Below are 20,535 nucleotides of genomic sequence, written 5' to 3'. Positions count from 1 at the left end.
GAAGTGAGGCGGTTGTGGACGCTAGAGTTGGTGTACGCCTCTGGGCCCACATCCGGGTTGTACTCGATGTTGGACCTTACCGGGCCCATGTGGGCCAGAGCATACGCCGTGAGTTGGCCAATTGGCTGGCCACCGTGCGTCGCCGACTACGAGAAAGACAACAACATGTGATTAGAAATCATGCAGAATTGAGCACGGCTAGATTAGACAAATGGTGCAGACTTACATATGTCTTTGCATACTTGCTGAGGCTAGCACTGCCCTGATGGTGAGGGGCACCTGGCATCAGCGCTCGATGGTCGCTTTTCTCCTGGTGCTCCTTCTACCAGTCCGCGTCCAGCCATTTGTCCACTATAGCAGCCCAGCAATCGGGGTGGGTGGCGCACCAGCTTGGAATCGCCTACAAGCCATCAGAAGATCAAATTAGGCATAGTTAATCTCAAAATAAATCAACAGGAGATGTTTTCTATTTACCTGTAGGTACTGCTCCCTTGTCAGAATCTCTGTCTGTCTCCTCGCCTGTGTTTTGTTGATTCTTCTCTTACGGTAGGTGGCGTTGTAGTCAATGTGCGCCTAGAGGCGGGCCTCGTAATACAAGTCCGAGACACGCCTTTCACAGGAAGCGTAAGCCACCTGATACGCCCTTGCCTCCTGGCCCGGCTGGCATCTGAAGAAGTCCTGCATAAAGACACGAGGTATCCATTATTTTATTTGAAGAATGTCCAATGAATGCAATGAATTGAGGCTTACCCACAACTCCGAAATCACTCGATCCGCCAAGTTTCTGTGCAGAGCATCGGTGGCGACGAGGGCATAGTGGTCGAATGAGGGTACCTCTGGGTCCTCATCCTCTGACGTCCACACCAGGCCAGGGAAGTGTTCCCTGCACAGTTGTCCCAGGATCCCATTGACATTGCGAGCCGGGACCCCCTCCTCCACAAGCATCCAGTTCCTGCACAAGTGATCCCATTGACATTAGCTCTTATTATGATTTTTCAACATATCAAATGAAGAACATATGAAGTTACTTACTTATCCCCCTCGGGTGCAATTAGTGGGCGGCGTTCGGGTGCAATCGGTCGCTTCGGGAGCTGGCTGGGACCTCGCAAGTAGGGTTTCGAGGCTGAAGAGGAAGTCGAACCCCCTCCCCCCTCCTCGGACGTGTGCGGAACCTCCTCCTCAGACACGTGCAGAACGACGTCGTCGTACATCTGTGGACCCGCATCCTCGCCCACCGTGGGCAGAGGGACGTCATCGTCCCTAGAAGTGCGCGAGGAGCCAAGGTCGTGGTTAGTCGACGGCTCCTGCCTGGGCCTGCCCCTCGACCTCCTCTGCCTCTTTGACGTCTCTGCCTCCGTGTCCTCAGCCGGTGGCGTGTCGTTCGGTCTCGAGTAAGTCGACGGACACCTCCTAGTGGGCCCCATCACCTGCAATTAAAAAGAATAAACCAGTATTAGTACAGATAAACGAGAAGTACTTAGCAAGGGATGCAAAATAAAGAAAATGTAATTACAAAATAACATAGTATTACATGTATTTCTAATATTCTTCATGATCGGGATTATCTGGATGATAGGTATCGTCATCACTATCAAGAGCCTCCAAATCGTCAACAGCCTCATCCTCATCACTATCATTGTCAAGTCTACTCTGGCCTTAGGGTTGTCCTTTGTCTTGTCAGAAATGTCCATGAGTGTTGCCCAAAGTGCTTCGGCCACATTCTTCTCAGTGTGCATTACATCTATGTTATGTGGAAGGAGAAGGTCATCAAAATAGGGAAGCCTCTCCAATCCCGACTTATGAGTCCACATATGTTCCACACCATAGCCCACAAAGCGATCTTTGTTTGGATTATCTTTCTTTGGATTAACTTTCTTTCTTTTACCCTTCTTTGGATTATCTTTCTGCGCCGGGAGCATGAGAGCATCTATCTGAGCATGAACCTGGGCACTAGTCATCTTCTGAGGTCAGGGTCGGTCACCGTGACACCTTTCGTGAAGTTCTTGGTGTCTCATCTGAATGCATGGTCAAGAGGGAGGAACTGTCGATGCTTGTCGAACGACGAGAACTTCCCACCCTTCTTCAACCAAATGAACCGTAGAGCTACCTTGCATACCGGGCATGAAAACTTCCCGTGGACACACCAGCCAGTGAATATCCCATACACCAGGAAGTCATGCATGGAGTACTGGTACCAAACATACATTCTGAAGTTCTTCTTTATAGCTCGGTCGTAAGTCCATACGCCTTCATTCCAAGCCTTGATCAATTCATCATAAACAGGCTGCATGTACACACCCATTTTGTTTCCCGGGTGTCCAGGAATTATCAATGTCAAGAATATGTTTTGCCATTGAAGTAGGGCCTCGGGGGGGGGAGATTGAGGGGAATAGCGAACACGGGCCAACAAGTGTATGGCGCCGACATCATTCCATAAGGATTGAACCCATCCGTTGCCAGCGCAACACGTACATTATGGGCCTCTTCATCTTTGCCACGATGGTTGCCATTAAAGCTTTTCCATGCTTCATCATCTGCTGGATGCACCATCTTGTCAGGATTGTATCGAACGCCATTCTTGTGCCATGTCATTTGTTTCGTGGACTCCTCGGACATGAACAGTCGTTGGAGCCTCGGTATGATCGGAAGGTGTCTTAGGACTTTCATGGGGATGTCCTCATTCTACTCCTTCTTTCCATCACCTTTGTCTACCTCTACATACCTAGAGGATTTACACTTTGGATAGTACTTTGCATCCTTGTGTTCTTCCCTAAATAGGACGCACCCCTTCGGACAACAATGTATCTGCTCATACGGCATCTTCAGTGCCCGAAGGAGTCTCGTTGACTCGTACAAGCTGCTCGGCAGATGATGACCCTCCGGAAGCAGCCCCCCAACAATTGCCATCATAGCATCGAAGCAGGCTCGAGTCATGTTGTGCTGGGACTTCAACCCCAGTAGGCGGCCAATGGCATCCAGTTGAGAAACCATAGTCTTCTATTGTAGGACCTTCTGTGCCAAATCCAACATGGCCAAGAACGCCTTAGCGCTTGGCTCTGGCTCCTCCTCCTCATCCTCCTGCTCGTCCTCCGTAGGCCTTTCAGCAAACGTCGCATCCTCATAGTCACCTAACCATCCTAGTACCCCGCCATCACCATCAAATGCCTCCAAGCGTCATCTCATGGCCTCCTCTCTAGGACGATAGGCTTCACCATGGGACACCCACCGGGTATAGTTTGGCATAAATCCATACTTGCAAAGATGTTGCACCATGACTTTCCTTGTTTTTCTTTTCTTGTTTTCACATTAGCTGCAGGGACAGAACATGTCTCTCGCTCCCTTAGCTGCCTTAAATTCATGGTTCAAGAATTTCTCGGTCTTATTGAAAGGTCCTAATGGCTAGAGGGGGGGTGAATAGCCTAATAAAATTTCTACAACAACACTTAACAAAAGGATTAGACAATTATGAGGCGAAGCGAGTTTTGCGCTAGCCTACCAAAATGCAAGCCACCCACCACAATTTTAGTTTAGATGGAGTATATCCACACAATAGCTATATCACTACACTAAATTAGTGTGCTCTCAAATGCTAACTAAAGAGCCACACTAACCAAACTAACAAGCTCTCACAACTAGTTAAACTAAAGAGCTTGACAACTAGTTTGCGGTAATGTAAAGAGTAGGCAAGAAGGTTATACCGCCGTATAGATGTATGAACCAATCAATCACAAGTGTGGATAACAATGAAGACCAATCACCTCGGAATCAAAGGATGAACACAATGATTTTTTACCGAGGTTCACTTGCTTGCCGGCAAGCTAGTCCTCGTTGTGGCGATTCACTCACTTGGAGGTTCACGCGCTAATTGACATCACACGCCAAACCCTCAATAGGGTGCCGCACAACCAACACAAGATGAGGATCACATAAGCCACGAGCAATCCACTAGAGTACCTTTTGGCTCTCTGCCGGGGACAGGTCAAGAACCCCTCACAATCACCACGATCGGAGCTAGAGATAATCACCACCTCCACTCAATGATCCTCGCTGCTCCAAGCCGTCTAGGTGGCGGCAATCACCAAGAGTAACAAGCGAATCCCACAGCGAAACACGAACACCAAGTGCCTCTAGATGCAATCACTCAAGCAATGCACTTGGATCACTCCCAATCTCACTATGATGATGAATCAATGATGGAGATGAGTGGGAGGGCTTTGGCTAAGCTCACAAGGTTGCTATGTCAATGAAAATGGCCAAAGATGTGAGCTATAGCCGGCCATGGGGCTTAAATAGAAGCCCCCACGAAATAGAGCCGTTGTACCCCTTCACTAGGCACACTGCGCTCTGACCGGACGCACCGGTCCAACTGACCGGACGCAAGCCCTCAGCGTCCGGTCGCTCGATGGACGCCATGCGTCACCAGCTTCAAACGCTGTTCGTCAGATTTCAATGGCTATGAAGCTGACCGGACGATCCGGTAAAACTGACCGGACGCTGAAGCCTCAGCGTCCGGTTGAGTACAGTAAGCTCCCCGAGCCGGTTTTCTTCGACCGGACGCGTCTAGTCTACCTTGACCGGACACAGTCCAGCGTCCGATGGTTAACCCTAGGCATTGTGCCGTCTCACCAGTCCGACCAGACATAGGCAGACAACGTCCGGTGCTTTCAGACCCAGCGTCCGGTCAGTAGACCGACGCCAGCGTCTTCGCGACCAACTCCTTTTCACTTCTAACTTCTCCACCCTTGCTCAAATGTGCCAACAACCAAATGTATCACCTTATGCACATGTGTTAGCATATTTTCACAAATATTTTCAAGGGTGTTAGCACTCCACTAGATCCTAAATGCATATGCAATGAGTTAGAGCATCTAGTGGCACTTTGATAACTGCATTCCGATATGAGTTTCACCCCTCTTAATAGTATGGCTATCAAACCTAAATATGATCACACTCTCTAAGTGTCTTGATCACCAAAACAAAATAGCTCCTACAAGTTATACTTTTGCCTTGAGCTTTTTATTTTTCTCTTTCTTCTTTTCAAGTTTAAGCCCTTGATCATCACCATGCCATCACCATTGTCATGCTATGACCTTCATTAGCTTCTCCACTTGAAGTGTGCTACCTATCTCATGATCACTTGATAAACTAGGTTAGCACTTAGGGTTTCATTAATTCACCAAAACCAAACTAGAGCTTTCAATCTTCCCCTTTTTAGTAATTGACGACAACCCTTATACAAAGATATGAAATAAAATTCAATTGAATCCATGTTGCTTGCCCAAGCATATTTACCATGTGTAAAAGGATATGGACAAGTTTCATGAATCCAAAATGGTAGCAATTGCTCCCCCTACATATGTGCTAAGAGTTTGGATTGTAGTTTGCACATATGCTTAGATAGGAAATATAGGAGTCAATGTCTACCACATAATGCTAAGGTATAAAAGATGGACCTTTGAAGCATGATACCAATCGGAGTGCACCAATATACCATCCTTAGCACCATGGTTAGCTCAATACCACTTGGAAACATACTTTAGAAAGATACCACTTGTAAAGACTTTCTTGGAAATGAAAGTTATCTAGTAATTTCATTTCATCATTCAATCTTACAACTAACATACATCACACAAGCATGGATGTTTTAACTTTAATACTTATGCCATGCAAACAAACATATAAAATGCACATGCAAATGCACCATACAAGTTCATGAGCTTGCTCCCCCTACTTGTGTGCCAAAAAAATTTTTAGTTGATCCCTTTCCTTTGTCACATCTCTCCCCCTATGTCATATATCAAGATATCTTTATGATTCTCTCCCTTTATGATATCCTCCCCCTTTTTCACTATTTTTACTACTATCTTTGTTTCTCTTCCCCTTTGTCATCAATGACCACAAAGGTTCTAAATATAGATAGTATTACTTGTAGGGTCGAGATTATCAGTGTCAATCAATGGGGTGAGGATAATTTCCCAAATTTGGTCTAGTCTAGATCATTTACCAAAGATATTTAACTCGGTTTGATTCAAGGACAAGCTTCTTCACATCTCCAAATAAGGGTTATCTTGTACCATGTTGAGTTAAACACTTAGAGTTCATTTTCTAGATTAAACACTAGGTTTACAAGCCCATAAACATGTCATATGCTATCACTAGATCAAGTCAAGCATAGAAGCAATAGTGATACCATATAGATATCAAAATCATTTGATTTTTATGAATGAGCCTAATAAAATAAAACCACTTGAAAGGTCCTAATAAAATTGAAAATGTGACTAGATGCACTAATCATGTCCTTAGCAAAGATGTATGTCATGACAATCAACTTTTACCTTGGATTGCTCGAAGGAGAGGCATGTCATATGAGTGGGGGTGCATCAACACGTATTTGAGAAATCCAATATATTCAACTCATTCCTTACCTTGCAAAACCTTTTCTCATCCAATGGCTTGGTGAATATGTCAGCAAGTTGATCTTCGGTGCCTACACTCTCAATGCAAATGTCCCCTTTTTGTTGGTGATCTCTTATGAAATGGTGGTGGACATCAATGTGCTTTGTTCTTGCATGTTGCACCGGATTGTTGGTTAACTTGATTGCACTCTCATTGTCACATAGCAATGGCACTTTCTTGAACTTGATTCCAAAGTCACTCAAAGTGGCCTTTATCCAAAGAATTTGTGCACAACAACTACCGGCGGATATGTATTCGGCTTCGGCGGTTGATAATGCAACACTATTTTGCTTCTTTGATGACCATGAAACAAGTGATCTTCCCAACAATTGACATATGCCCGAGGTGCTCTTCCTTTCAACCTTGCATCCCGCATAATCCGAGTCAGAGTAACCAACTAGCTCAAACTTTGCTCCTTTGGGATACCACAAACCAACATTTGGTGTATGCTTCAAGTACCTCAATATCCTCTTTGTAGCTTTCAAATGACTTTCTCTTGGTGAGGCTTGAAATCTTACACACATGCATACACTAAACATGACATCCGGCCTTGATGCGGTCACATAGAGTAGGCTTCCAATCATAGACCGATACAACTTTTGATCCACCATATTTCCACTTGCATCACTATCCAAGTTGCCATTGGTTCCCATTGGTGTGCTAATGACTTTGCTATCACTCATGCCAAACTTCTTGATCATGTCCTTGATGTACTTGCCTTGACTCACAAATGTACCATTCTTCAATTGCTTGATTTAAAGACCAAGGAAGTAACTCAACTCTCCAATCATGGACATCTCAAACTCATTAGCCATCATCTTTCCAAACTCATCACAAAAATCTTGATTGATTGATCCAAATATGATGTCATCAACATATATTTGCAATACAAATAGATCTTTTCCAATCTTCTTGATGAAAAGAGTGGTGTCAACCTTGCCCATTGTGAACCCTTTAGAGAGTAGGAAATCCCTCAATCTCTCATACCATGCTCTAGGTGCTTGTTTTAATCCATACAAAGCCTTTCTCAACTTATACACATGGTTGGGTTTCTTTTCATCCTCAAAACCAGGAGGTTGCTCAACATACACAAGCTCATTGATGTACCCATTTAGAAATGCACTTTTCACATCTATTTGGTACAACTTGATGTTGTGGGCACAAGCATAGGCTAGCAAGATCCTAATTGCTTCCAATCTTGCAACCAGGGCATATGTTTCTCCAAAGTCAAGACCTTCAACTTGAGTGTAACCTTGTGCTACTAATCTTGCTTTGTTCCTTACTACTATCCCATCTTGATCTTGCTTGTTTCTAAAGACCCATTTGGTTCCAATCATATTGTGTCCCTTTGGTCTTTCTACCAACTCCCATACTTGATTTCTTGTGAAGTTATTCAATTCTTCATGCATAGCATTCACCCAATCAACACCCTTCAAAGCTTCATCTATCTTCTTTGGTTCAATGGATGACACAAATGAGAAGTGTTCACAAAATGATGTCAATCTTGATCTTGTTTGTACACCTCTTGAAATATCTCCAATTATAGTGTCCAATGGATGATCTCTTGCAACATTAGTTGGTTGGAGGATTGGAACTTGATTGCTTGCACTTGCTTGATCATTGGGTTGAGATGATGTACTAGCCACTTGATCTTGTTCATTGTCATGAGATCCACTTGTACTAGCTTGATTTGTATCATCTTGCACATTTGAGTTAGAGAGCACTTGCACTTGATCATCTTCATCATCATTCACTTGCCTAGGCCTTAATTCACCAATATCCATGTTCTTCATGACATTTGAAAGTTGAATGCCTCTAACATCTTCCAAGTTCTCATTCTTTACTTGTGAACCCTTGGTTTCATCAAATTCAACATCATGAACTTCCTCAAGAGTACCACTATCCAAATTCCAAACTCTATATGCTTTGCTTGTAGTGGAGTAACCAAGTAGGAATCCTTCATCACATTTCTTGTCAAACTTGCCCAATCTTGTGCCTTTCTTCAAGATATAGCATTTGCAACCAAAAACCTAAAAATATGCAATGTTGGACTTTCTACCATTCAAGAGCTCATATGGTGTCTTCTCTTTCAATCGGTGACAATAGAGGCGGTTGCTACAATAGCAAGCCATGTTGATAGCTTCGGCCCAAAAAGATTGACTCACATTGTACTCACTAAGCATAGACCTTGCCATATCAATGAGTGTTCTATTCTTCCTCTCAACAAGACTATTTGATTGTGGGGTGTACTTGGCCGAGAATTGATGTCTAATTCCAAATTCATCACATAACTCATCAATTCTAGTATTCTTGAACTCACTACCATTGTCACTTCTAACTCTCTTGATGGTTGTTTCAAACTCATTGTGAATGCCTTTGACAAATGATTTGAATGTTGCAAATACATCACTTTTGTCCACTAGAAAGAATATCCATGTGTATCTAGTGTAATCATCCACTATCACAAATCCATATTTATTTCCACCGATACTAGTGTATTGTGTTGGCCCAAACAAATCCATGTGCAATAACTCAAATGCTTTGCTAGTGCTCATCATGCTTTTCTTAGGATGGGTGTTTCCAACTTGTTTACCGGTTTGACAAGAACTACAAAGCTTATCCTTCTCAAACACAACATCTTTCAAGCCTCTAACCAAGTCATGCTTAACCAATCTATTCAATTGTTTAATTTCAACATGACCAAGCCTTCTATGCCATAACCAACCCATGCTAGACTTAGTGAACAAGCATGTAGATAATCTAGCTTCACTAGCATTAAAATCAACCAAGTATAGATTCTCATATCTAAAGCCTTTGAAGATCAAGTTAGAGCCATCTATACTTATGATCTCTACATCATCTACCCCAAATATGCATTTGAATCCAAGATCACACAATTGAGCCACGGATAGCAAATTGAAGTTCAAGTTCTCTACTAGCAACACATTTGATATGCTCATGTCATTGGATATTGCAATCTTACCAAGCCCTTTGACCTTACCTTTGCCATTGTCACCAAATGTGATACTATCATAACCATCATTGCCATTGATGTTGATTGAGTTGAACATTCTTGCATCACCGGTCATATGTTGAGTGCACCCACTATCAAGAACCCAATGCCTGCCTCCAACTTTGTAATTGACCTACAAAAGAAGATCAATTTCTTTTAGGTACCCAAACTTGCTTGGGTCCTTGAAGGTTAGTCACTAAGCACTTTGGTACCCAAATGGCTTTCTTCTTTGAGCCCATCCGTGGTTTACCAATGAACTTAGCCTTCACACCATTTGTACTCTTAGTAAGCATATAGCATGAATCAAGCTTTATGAAGGATACATTAGCATTTTTGCTTTTGTTTTTGCATTCATGCTCCTTATGACCCACTTGCTTGCAACTAGTGCAAAACTGACCATTGTTCTTCATAAAACTAGTCTTGCGAGGAGCAAAGGCCGCTTTACCTTTCTTGGGGGTATAGCCCAATCTCTCTTTGTAGAGAGAGGCTCTTTGGCTACCCAAGCACATAAGCAAGCGGTCCTCACCACCATAAGCTTTAGCTAAGGTGTGAGTGAGCTTATTGACCTCCTTCTTGAGGTTCTCATTCTCAACCACTAGTGAGGTGTCACAAGTGAGACCATCACTACTAGATGAGGTAGAAGTGGAGGTGCTACAAGAAGGGTTAGTAGGAGCAACAATGATAGGCATAGATAGTGATTCATCAATTATATCACAAGTTAAACCTACATTGCAAGTTTCAACATGCTTCTTTTTATTTTGCTCATCAAGCAAAGATGAATGAGCCTTTTTAAGCTTTTTGTGAGCTTTGCCAAGCTTCTCATAGGCTTCCTCTAGCCTCTCATGAGATGCATTGAGCTCATCAAAGGCTTGCTTAAGGTCCTTTAGTTCCTTACGCAAGCTTTTGCATTCCCTTCTCTTGATGTCAAAGTGTTCTCTAGCATCTTCTAGAATGTCAAATAATTCATCTTTAGTAGGTTCATCAATATCACTATCACTATCATTTTCTTTTTCATGTTCATTTTCATCATCATGTTCTTCATCACTTTTATCATCACAAGATTGTACCTTAGTGGCCTTAGCCATGAAGCATGACGAAGATTCAAAGAGAGAAGGCTTCTCATTGATAGCAATGCTTGCAAGAACCTTCTTCTTGGTGGTCTTGTTATTACCACTATCATCATCATCATCACTTGAGGAAGCATCACTATCCCAAGTGACTACATATGAACCATCCTTCTTCTTCTTGAATGCCATCTTATCCTTCTTCTCTTTCTTTTCCTTCTTGTCCTTCTTCTTGTTCTTCTTGTTGTCATCATCATTGTCGCTATTGTATGGGCATTGAGCAACAAGATGATCTTTGCTTCCACACTTAAAGCACCTTCTTGACTCTTCTTTGTTCTTGGATGAAGACTTCTTTCTTCTAGCACGGTAGCCCTTCTTCACCATGAACTTGCCAAATCTCTTGACAAATAGAGCCATCTTCTTATCATCATCATCATCCCATGATTCATCTTCTTCACTTGATGTTTCTTGCTCTGCTTTGCCCTTTGATGATGTGGCTTTGAATGCCATACTCTTCTTCTTGTCATCCTTTTTCTCATCTTTCTTCTCCCTTTTTTCTTCCTTCTCATCATCATCTCTATAAGCATCATCGGTCATGATATCTCCCAAGATTTGGTTTAGTGTCATTGTATTCAAATCGGTCCTCACTAGTAAGGTGACCAACATGCTAAATCTTGCGGGCAAACATCTTAAGAGCTTATTGGAGAAGTCCTTGTCCTCTATCTTCTCACCAAGTGCTTTGAGATCATTGACAATCACTTCCATCCGATGGAACATGTCCGGCACACTCTCATCTTCCTTCATCTTGAAGCTTACAAATTTTTCTTTGAGAATGTAAGCCTTTGCACCCTTCATGGCTTGAGTGCCCTCAAATGATTCTTCCAATTTCTTCCAAGCTTCATGAGCCATCTCAATATTCTTGATTTTCTCAAATATTCTCACATCAATTGCATCATGAATGGCACTTAGAGCAATGTCATTATTTTGGAGAAGCACTTCTTCGGCGGCGGTGGGATTTTCCGGATCCTTAATCTCAATTTTGGTTTCTACCATCTTCCACACATTTCTATTGATTGACTTGATATGTGTGGTCATCTTTGACTTCCAATAAGAATAATTTGAGCCATCAAATTGGGGTGGCTTCTTGGTGTTGTTGATTTGAGCCATTTTAGCACCGAAGGTTGTTAAGCCTCAAATAACGGTGACCTCGGCTCTGATACCACTTGAAAGGTCCTAATGGCTAGAGGGGGGTGAATAGCCTAATAAAATTTCTACAACAACACTTAACAAAAGGATTAGACAATTATGAGGCGAAGCGAGTTTTACGCTAGCCTACCAAAATGCAAGCCACCCACCACAATTCTAGTTTAGATGGAGTATATCCACACAATAGCTATATCACAACACTAAATTAGTGTGCTCTCAAATACTAACTAAAGAGCCACACTAACCAAACTAACAAGCTCTCACAACTAGTTAAACTAAAGAGCTTGACAACTAGTTTGCGGTAATGTAAAGAGTAGGCAAGAAGGTTATACCACCGTGTAGATGTATGAACCAATCAATCACAAGTGTGGATAACAATGAAGACCAATCACCTCGGAATCAAAGGATGAACATAATGATTTTTTACCGAGGTTCACTTGCTTGCCGACAAGCTAGTCCTCGTTGTGGCGATTCACTCACTTGGAGGTTCACGCGCTAATTGGCATCACACGCCAAACCCTCAATAGGGTGCCGCACAACCAACACAAGATGAGGATCACACAAGCCACGAGCAATCCACTAGAGTACCTTTTAGCTCTCCGTCGGGGAAAGGTCAAGAACCCCTCACAATCACCACGATCGGAGCCGGAGACAATCACCACCTCCGCTCAACGATCCTCGCTGCTCCAAGCCGTCTAGGTGGCGGCAACCACCAAGAGTAACAAGCGAATCCCGCAGCGAAACACGAACACCAAGTGCCTCTAGATGCAATCACTCAAGCAATGCACTTGGATCACTCCCAATCTCACTATGATGATGAATCAATGATGGAGATGAGTATGAGGGCTTTGGCTAAGCTCACAGGGTTGCTATGTCAATGAAAATGGCCAAAGATGTGAGCTATAGCTGGCCATGGGGCTTAAATAGAAGCCCCCACGAAATAGAGCCGTTGTACCCCTTCACTAGGCACACTGCGCTCTGACCGGACGCACCGGTCCAACTGACCGGACGCAAGCCCTCAGCGTCCGGTCGCTCGATGGACGCCATGCGTCACCAGCTTCAAACGCTGTTTGTCAGATTTCAATGGCTATGAAGCTGACCGGATGATCCGGTAAAACTGACCGGACGCTGAAGCCTCAGCGTCCGGTTGAGTACAGTAAGCTCCCCGAGCCGGTTTTCTTCGACCGGACGCATCCAGTCTACCTTGACCGGACACAGTCCAGCGTCCGATGGTTAACCCTAGGCATTGTGCCATCTCACCAGTCTGACCAGACGTAGGCAGACAACGTCCGGTGCTTTCAGACCCAGCGTCCGGTCAGTAGACCGACGCCAGCGTCTTCGCGACCAACTCCTTTTCACTTCTAACTTCTCCACCCTTGCTCAAATGTGCCAACAACCAAATGTATCACCTTATGCACATGTGTTAGCATATTTTCACAAATATTTTCAAGGGTGTTAGCACTCCACTAGATCCTAAATGCATATGCAATGAGTTAGAGCATCTAGTGGCACTTTGATAACTGCATTCCGATATGAGTTTCACCCCTCTTAATAGTATGGCTATCAAACCTAAATATGATCACACTCTCTAAGTGTCTTGATCACCAAAACAAAATAGCTCCTACAAGTTATACTTTTGCCTTGAGCTTTTTATTTTTCTCTTTCTTCTTTTCAAGTTTAAGCCCTTGATCATCACCATGCCATCACCATTGTCATGCTATGACCTTCATTAGCTTCTCCACTTGAAGTGTGCTACCTATCTCATGATCACTTGATAAACTAGGTTAGCACTTAGGGTTTCATCAATTCACCAAAACCAAACTAGAGCTTTCACTTATCCATCCATTCACGGGTGATTTGAGTCTGACTTGGGCGTCCCATGTACATCCACTCACGGTTATCCATCCTCTAGCATATACACATAACGGAGTAATATAACCATCAGTTGCATCTGCACGGCGTGCCTACTCTCTAATAGGTGAGGATAGGTCCTAATCCCACCCGCGGATGCGTAGATGAGGTTAGTTTCCATGCTCTACTCTGATCCGAGATAGAATTTTGGCAGCACCTCCCCGCTATTCTCCCGATACACGTCCTGGAAGGGAGAGTGTGTATCCAGAGAACAACAGTGAGGTGGTGCCGAAACTCCGTCTCGGATCTGAGCAGAACATGGAAACTAACCCATCTACGCATCCGCAGGCTATCCAAAAAATATGGACAATCCGAAACAGATACGGTCATAGATATGCAGAGATCCGCATACCTCCAACCGTATCTGTTTCGGATAGGAGACGCCTAACTGGGCTACACCGATCTACGTACTACAACGGTAAGGAAGAGAGCTCAATTATACCTAGGGTGGCAGTGGAGACAGGCTAGCGGCGTAGTGGCGAGTCGGTGCAGTGGCGAGTTGGTGCTGTGTAGGTAGGACCGCAACGCCGATGAAGACGATCAGGGTCGCCAAGGTGCTCCAGGTCCCCTCCGACAGGTCCTGCTCTGCAAAAGAAGAAAAACATCACTAAAAGTTGAAAATTTCCAAAACCTACAAGAAAAATCATCGGCACGATGGCCGACATCCACATTTGGGGCACGATGGCCAACACAACCACAAACCCAGCACGAAGGCCGTCGACGACATAAACGGCACGATGGCCGACAACCCTGCGGCTTTACCTTCTCCTCCGGTGAGGGCGGGGATGACGGCGTGGACGAACGGCGTGGACGACATGGACGAACGACGTGGACGACGTGGACGAACGTTCGTCCCCTCCACTTTGGCTTCCTCCCCCTCTCCCTTTCTCCTCCTCCTTCTTCTTCCTCCTCCTTCTTCCTTTTTCTTCTCCTTCTTCCTCCTCCTTTTTCTTCCTTCTTCTTCTTCCTTCTTCTTCTGCTCCTTCTTCCTCCTTTTTCTTCCTTCTTCTTCTTCCTTCTTCTTCCTTTTTCTTCCTCCTTCTTCTTCCTCTTCCTGCTACCTTCTTCCTCCTTCCTCCAGGGCTGCGGTGGGCTCGCTGGGGCCGCTGCCTTGGGCCGGCGTCGGGCAGGCGGGGCGCGGCCGGGCGCGCCGCTGCGGGGCGCTGAGCAGCTGGGGCGGCCCGGAACCGGTGGCCAGAGGTCGACCGAGGTGGGGCGGGGCGGGGCGGCGCCGGAGCGGGGCGCGGCTGGGGCGGGGCGAGGGCTGGCAGGGGGCGCCGGCGCCGGGCGCGGCCGGGGCGCCCAGGATCCGGTGGCCGGCGACCGGCCGGGGTGGGGAGGGGCGGCGCCGCGGTGGGGCGCGACCGGGCCGGCGGCGCGCCGACGCGGGTTCGCGGGGTGGGGCGGGGACGGGGCGGCGCGGGGCGGTCGGGGCCGAGGTGGAGCGGGGCGGGCGGGGCGGGCGTGGGGCGAGCGCGGCAGCGGCGGCCGGCGGCAGGCGCAGGGCGAGCTGGCTGCGGCGAACAGCGGTGGGCGCGGGGGTGTGCGTGCGTGAGTGTGTTGTGTGGAGTGAGTGAGTGTGTGGGCCGGCCCACACATTTAGTTAGAGTTTCCCCCTTTGCCGAGTGCTGGGCCGGGCCGGCACTCGGCAAAGGCTTTAGTTTTTTTAAAAAAAAATTCTTTGCCGAGTGCCACTTCCTGGCACTCGGCAAAGGCCCTCTTTGCCGAGTGCTAGGGCCGGCACTCGGCAAATTTTTTTTGTTTTTTTGCCCCATTATTTTTATTTAAAACTCCATGTTCAAATTTGGCACAATTTTGACTTTTTTGCTATATTTTGTTAGTTTTTTTGTTTCGTTGAATTTTATGGAATATTTCAAATTTGAACTGCAGGTGCATGGAATAATCGAATTTGGTCGTTCAAAAAATGATATTCATGATATTTGGTGTATGTTGAGGCCGTATCTAGGAACGCACATGAAATTTCGAGCATCTTGTTGACGTAACATGACGAGGTACCTGCGGGAAAAGTGTATTTAAATTATATAAAATCCGAACGAAGTCCGAAAATGACGAAACTTATCAGGGCGTCGTGTTATCGCATGTAGAGTCTATGGTAAAAAATTGATAAGGTTTCGAGCAAGTTGCGACGTCGGATGCCTAAAACCCAGACATCTCCAGTGATCACATGTGGAGATGTCTGGGTTTTAGGCATCCGACGTCATAACTTACTCGAAACCTTCCCAATTTTTTACCATAGACTCTACATGCGATAACACGATGCCCCGACAAGTTTCGTTATTTTCAGACTTTGTTCGGATTTTATATAATTTAAATACACTTTTCCCGCAGGTACCTAGTCATGTTACGTCAATAAGATGCTCGAAATTTCATGTGAGTTCCTGGATACGGCCTCAACATACACCAAATATCATGAATATCATTTTTTGAACGACCAAATTCGATTATTCCATGCACCTGCAGTTCAAATTTGAAATATTCCATAAAATTCAATGAAACAAAAAAAACTAACAAAATATAGCAAAAAAAATCAAAATTGTCCTAAATTTAAACATGGAGTTTTAAATAATGTGGGAAGGCCTCACAAAAAAAATGGGTCAAAAAAAACCAAAAAAAATATTTTGCCGAGTGCCGGCCCTGGCACTCGGCAAAGAGGTCATTTGCCGAGTGTCAGGCAGTGGCACTCGGCAAAGAAGGGATCTTTACTGAGTGCAGGGCCTTGGCACTCGGTAAAGATTTTTTTTAAATTTGACGGCGTGGGCGGGCTCGGCCGTCAAGTGCCATTTTTTTTGCCGAGTGTTGCACTCGGCAAAGAGGGCTTTTGCCGAGTGCCGCCCTTTGCCGAGTGCCGGGCACTCTGTGGCACTCGGCAAAGCCACTCTTTGCCGAGTGCTAGACTTTGCCGAGTGCCACCCGGTCCGGCACTCGGCAAAGAGTGGTTTCGCCGAGTGCTCGATTTTTTGCACTCGGCAAAGCCGACGGCACTCAGCAAATCTGCGTTCTCCCGTAGTGTTGATACGTGTTGGTCATCCAGCCTGTTCCTCAATTGTTTGCTTTCTTCTTTTTCTTCACGTGTATACTCCAGCATGGAACGCCGTTGGCCATGTTACTGCTCTTAAGCAACGTATCAACTAATCTATATTAATTGTGAATAACATATATAATTTGGCCGATCATGACATATTCTCTAGCCAAATTACACCATCAATCGTTATAAAGCTGGTCAAACTTTATTGTGTCTCTATCAATCTATTTATTTTAGGATAGAGGTAGCATATTGCTCTTTAGTATCAAGCAACTGGTTCCTTATCCACACCGCGTGCGCCGGCGTCTTGACTTAGGGTGCGTTTAGATCCAAAAATTTTTTGATTTTGACTTACTGTAGCATTTCGTTTGTATTTGGTAATTAGTGTTTAATTATGAACTAATTAGGTTCAAAAGTTTCGTCTCGCGATTTCTTGACCAACTGTGTAATTAGTTTTTTTTTCGTCTACATTTAGTACTCCATGCATGTGCCGTAAGATTTGATGTGACAGTTACTATACAAAATTTTTTGGGAACTAAACGGGGCCTTATACTACATGTGTTTTCCTGTCGGTGTCGTGAGGGAGAAGGGTATCGAGTGGAGGAGGAGTTCTTCAGATACTCCCCTTTTCCTTGTTTTCTGTAACCGCATCACCACATCACACCCTCATAGCCTCACCCCTCGTGTGTGGTGGCCGGACCTAGTGTTTGGCTCAAATGAATGTGAGAACTGGGGAGATGGGGAGCGGAACAGAGCCGCTGCCATTGTGACTGTGTATTGCCAGAGATGCGAGAGAGGCACACTGCGTGCTGTGGGGTGGCCTGTGGCCTGTGGGCTGCTGAATCAAGTGGGCAATGCGCTTAGGGTTGTGTTAGGCTTAATTCTAACTCAGAAGAACAAGATTTGTCTCAAGATAACATATTATACATATACATTTATATACTCCTATTCTTTTGCTAAAATAGTTGGGTATTTTCTGAAGCTATTCATTGTCCTTCTTTCTGTCCTTCATTCATGCATGCGTCGATGGATGTGAGTCCACTTAATAAAGGCAGAGAAAGCACTATTTGGGCTGTTTCACTCATGCTTGGTTATCTTGGGTATGACGCTCTGCTGCTTCTTTCCATGCTAAAGAAAACAACAAATAGTAACATTTAAAGTCCTGATGCAGCTCATGAAATCCCAGAGCCTTGGGCCATGTTTAGATTGTAAATTTTTGCAATCTGGACACTGTAGCACGTTTCGTTTGTATTTGACAAACTTTGTCCGATTATGGACTAACTATGCTCAAAAGATTCGTCTCGTGATTTACAACCAAACTGTGCAATTAGTTATTTTTTTACCTACATTTAATGCTCCATGCATGCTTCCAAAAATTGATGTGATGGAGAGAGAGTGAAAAAACTTGGAATTTGGAGGTGATCTAAACAAGGCCTTGGTTCATGATTGTTGTAAACAGTGAACACCAGACGTTACCTGTGTTTCTTGGCCGTGTTCGCTCCGTCAGAATCAGTCCTACTTTTCAACTATGGGAATAGTGTTTTTCTCTCACAACAAATCAGCTGTACAAATCAGTCGTAGCAGTAATAAGTCCTGCCGAACAGGGCACAACAGCCTGAAGCTCCAGAGTTGCGCTTCATTGCCGCATAAACTAAGGAAGCGTCTCATTGTCATCGCTTCCCTTTGGAATACAAGCTCATTCCTTCTGTTCCATAATAGAGGCAGGGTGTTTGGATCAGGGGCTAAAGTTTAGTCCGTGTTATATTGGACGTTCGGATGCTAACTAAGAGGATTAAACATGAACTAATTATAAAACTAATTGCACAGGAGTAGACTAATTAGCGAGGCAAATCTAAAAAGCCTAATTAATCTATGATTAACATATGTTTACTGTAGCACAACTTTGCAAATCATGGATTAATTAGGCTTCAAAAATTCGTCTCGCAAATCCGTCTCCATCTGTGTAATTTGTTATTTTAATTAGTCTACATTTAATAATGCTCCTAATTAGCATCTAAACATCCGATGGACTAATTAGGTTTCCCCAAATAAATTTGGCTCGGCTGCTGCTGTCCTGATTTAGTTATAGATTTATAAATATTTTCTAACAAACATATACCTAATAAATCTATAACTAAGTTATATATGATCCAATGAGTATGAAATTTTTACTACAGTTCAAACATACAATAATTAGTCTACCATAAAAATTTCACCACAATTAAACCATAGAAACTGTAGCTATGAATTAATTATATAAAAGCATAGATATGAAGCTATAGCAAAAAAGTTATACTAAAGCATACAATATTATATATTCAGTGTGTAAATCTACTCATGTGGAGTCCAACAAAATTAGATTTTCTATTTTATGGTTTTTCTATGATTTACTATGATTTTTCAAAGATTCAGCCGCAATAAATAAAAAAAGAAAAAGACAGAACCGCCTTTGAAAATCGGTCAGGGACGTAAAACGGACGGTTTTAAAAGTTCATGGAGGTGTTTTACTCGGTTTTACAGTTCAGGGAGGAAAAACAGACTTTCGCAAACGATAATGATATAGTTCGGGCGTCCATTCCATCCAGACGGATCCGCCCACGGAACGACTCAGACCGGCTCGTCCTCATCCACTCCCGCTCCGTCTCCCTCGTCCTCATCCCCACTCTGCGCCTCCGCCTCCGCACGCCCACTCCTCCGCTCGCTCCCTCATCCCCACCCACGGCTCACTGTCGCGGCGCGCTTGACAGATGCCGCACCCGCTCGCTGCCGCCCCACCCGCCCACGCTCCCTCCTCTCCCTCCGCGACCTCCATTGCTACCCCACGCTCCCAGCGACCCGGCTCCCGCTCCCCCCATAGGAGACGAGGACGACGACAGCTGCTCCGACAAGGTAGGTCGATCATTCTCTGAATATGAGCCATCCTCCTCTGGATCTGAGGGACGCGATGGTGGCTAGGGTTCCAATGAGCTCTGGGGTCATATTCCCTCCTCCCTCCGGTGAGCTCGAAGGTGATGGGTCAGGGGCTGGAGCAGCCTGCACCTCGAACCCATCCCCTTGCTATTTTGTATGCTTTTTTGTTGTTTCTCCGTGTTGCAATGGGTTTTTTTATGTTGCCACAGATGATTTTCGAATGTTGCAATAGGATGATTCATGTGTTGCAGAAATGGAGTTCTAATGTTAAGATTGTTGCAATAGAGGATTTTAATGGTTGAAATTACCGTTTTTAAATGTTGCAGCACTGAAAAGGTGACTATTGAGTTTGTTTCTATTTTTCCATGTTTCATGATTGATTTTACGATGTTGCAGTACTACTGCTTGAGATGTTGTAGTATATACTTTTCGAATGCTGTAGTACATAATTTTTCGATGTTGGAGTACATAATTTTTTATGTTGCACTACATAGTTTTGTGATGTTTATATATTTTTATGATATTGCACCTGAAGAGTTTCGTGCTTTTGGCACAGGGAGCGGTGGGGAATGGGGCGTGGTTGGGGAACGGGGACACGCACGCGGTGGGGAACAGAGGATATGGGTGCGGTGGACGTAATTCTATTATGATCCGATTCATCGGGGGCGGATGGATTTGGGAAGGGGAGCGGCATCCGGACACATCTCGCGCGCCGGACGTCCAGACGTTAGGATAACCGTTTCGTAAAAGTTAAAGGGGTAAGGTGGACTTTTTCGTAAAGTGTCGATGCGTGGAGCTTGCCATCCTTTGAGATGAAAGGGCGAAAGGCCTTCTGAGGGAGCGGGCCCTCGCAGCCCAGCCCAGAACTCCCACTGAACCTAACGCAGCCCCTGCCGCGTCCGCGTCCGCGTCCGCGTCGCACCCCGTCCCCG

At 44.8% G+C, this 20,535-nt stretch overlaps 1 protein-coding gene across 1 annotated transcript; it reads left to right on the top strand.

The window, feature by feature from the left end:
* Window positions 1–14,387: 14,387 nt before the first annotated feature.
* On the top strand, window positions 14,388–15,205 carry LOC136510362 (glycine-rich cell wall structural protein 1.0-like). Its single transcript, XM_066504839.1, has 2 exons — window positions 14,388–14,423; window positions 14,732–15,205. Exons 1-2 carry the CDS (start codon window positions 14,388–14,390, stop codon window positions 15,203–15,205), a joined length of 510 nt encoding a protein of 169 aa, XP_066360936.1.
* Window positions 15,206–20,535: the final 5,330 nt, after the last annotated feature.

This window comes from Miscanthus floridulus, chromosome 16, assembly GCF_019320115.1.
Source record: "Miscanthus floridulus cultivar M001 chromosome 16, ASM1932011v1, whole genome shotgun sequence".
Lineage (NCBI taxonomy): Eukaryota > Viridiplantae > Streptophyta > Magnoliopsida > Poales > Poaceae > Miscanthus > Miscanthus floridulus.
The sequence above is the reverse complement of the archived record's forward strand: the minus strand, read 5'-3'. Positions and strand labels throughout refer to the sequence as shown.

Excerpts from the sequence above, each read along its gene's own strand:
- LOC136510362 (XM_066504839.1), top strand. The coding sequence starts at position 14,388 with ATGGCCGACAACCCTGCGGCTTTACCTTCTCCTCCG. Across the intron at positions 14,424-14,731 it reads CGGCTTTACCTTCTCCTCCG|GGCTGCGGTGGGCTCGCTGG; the intron begins GTGAGGGCGGGG and ends TCCTTCCTCCAG.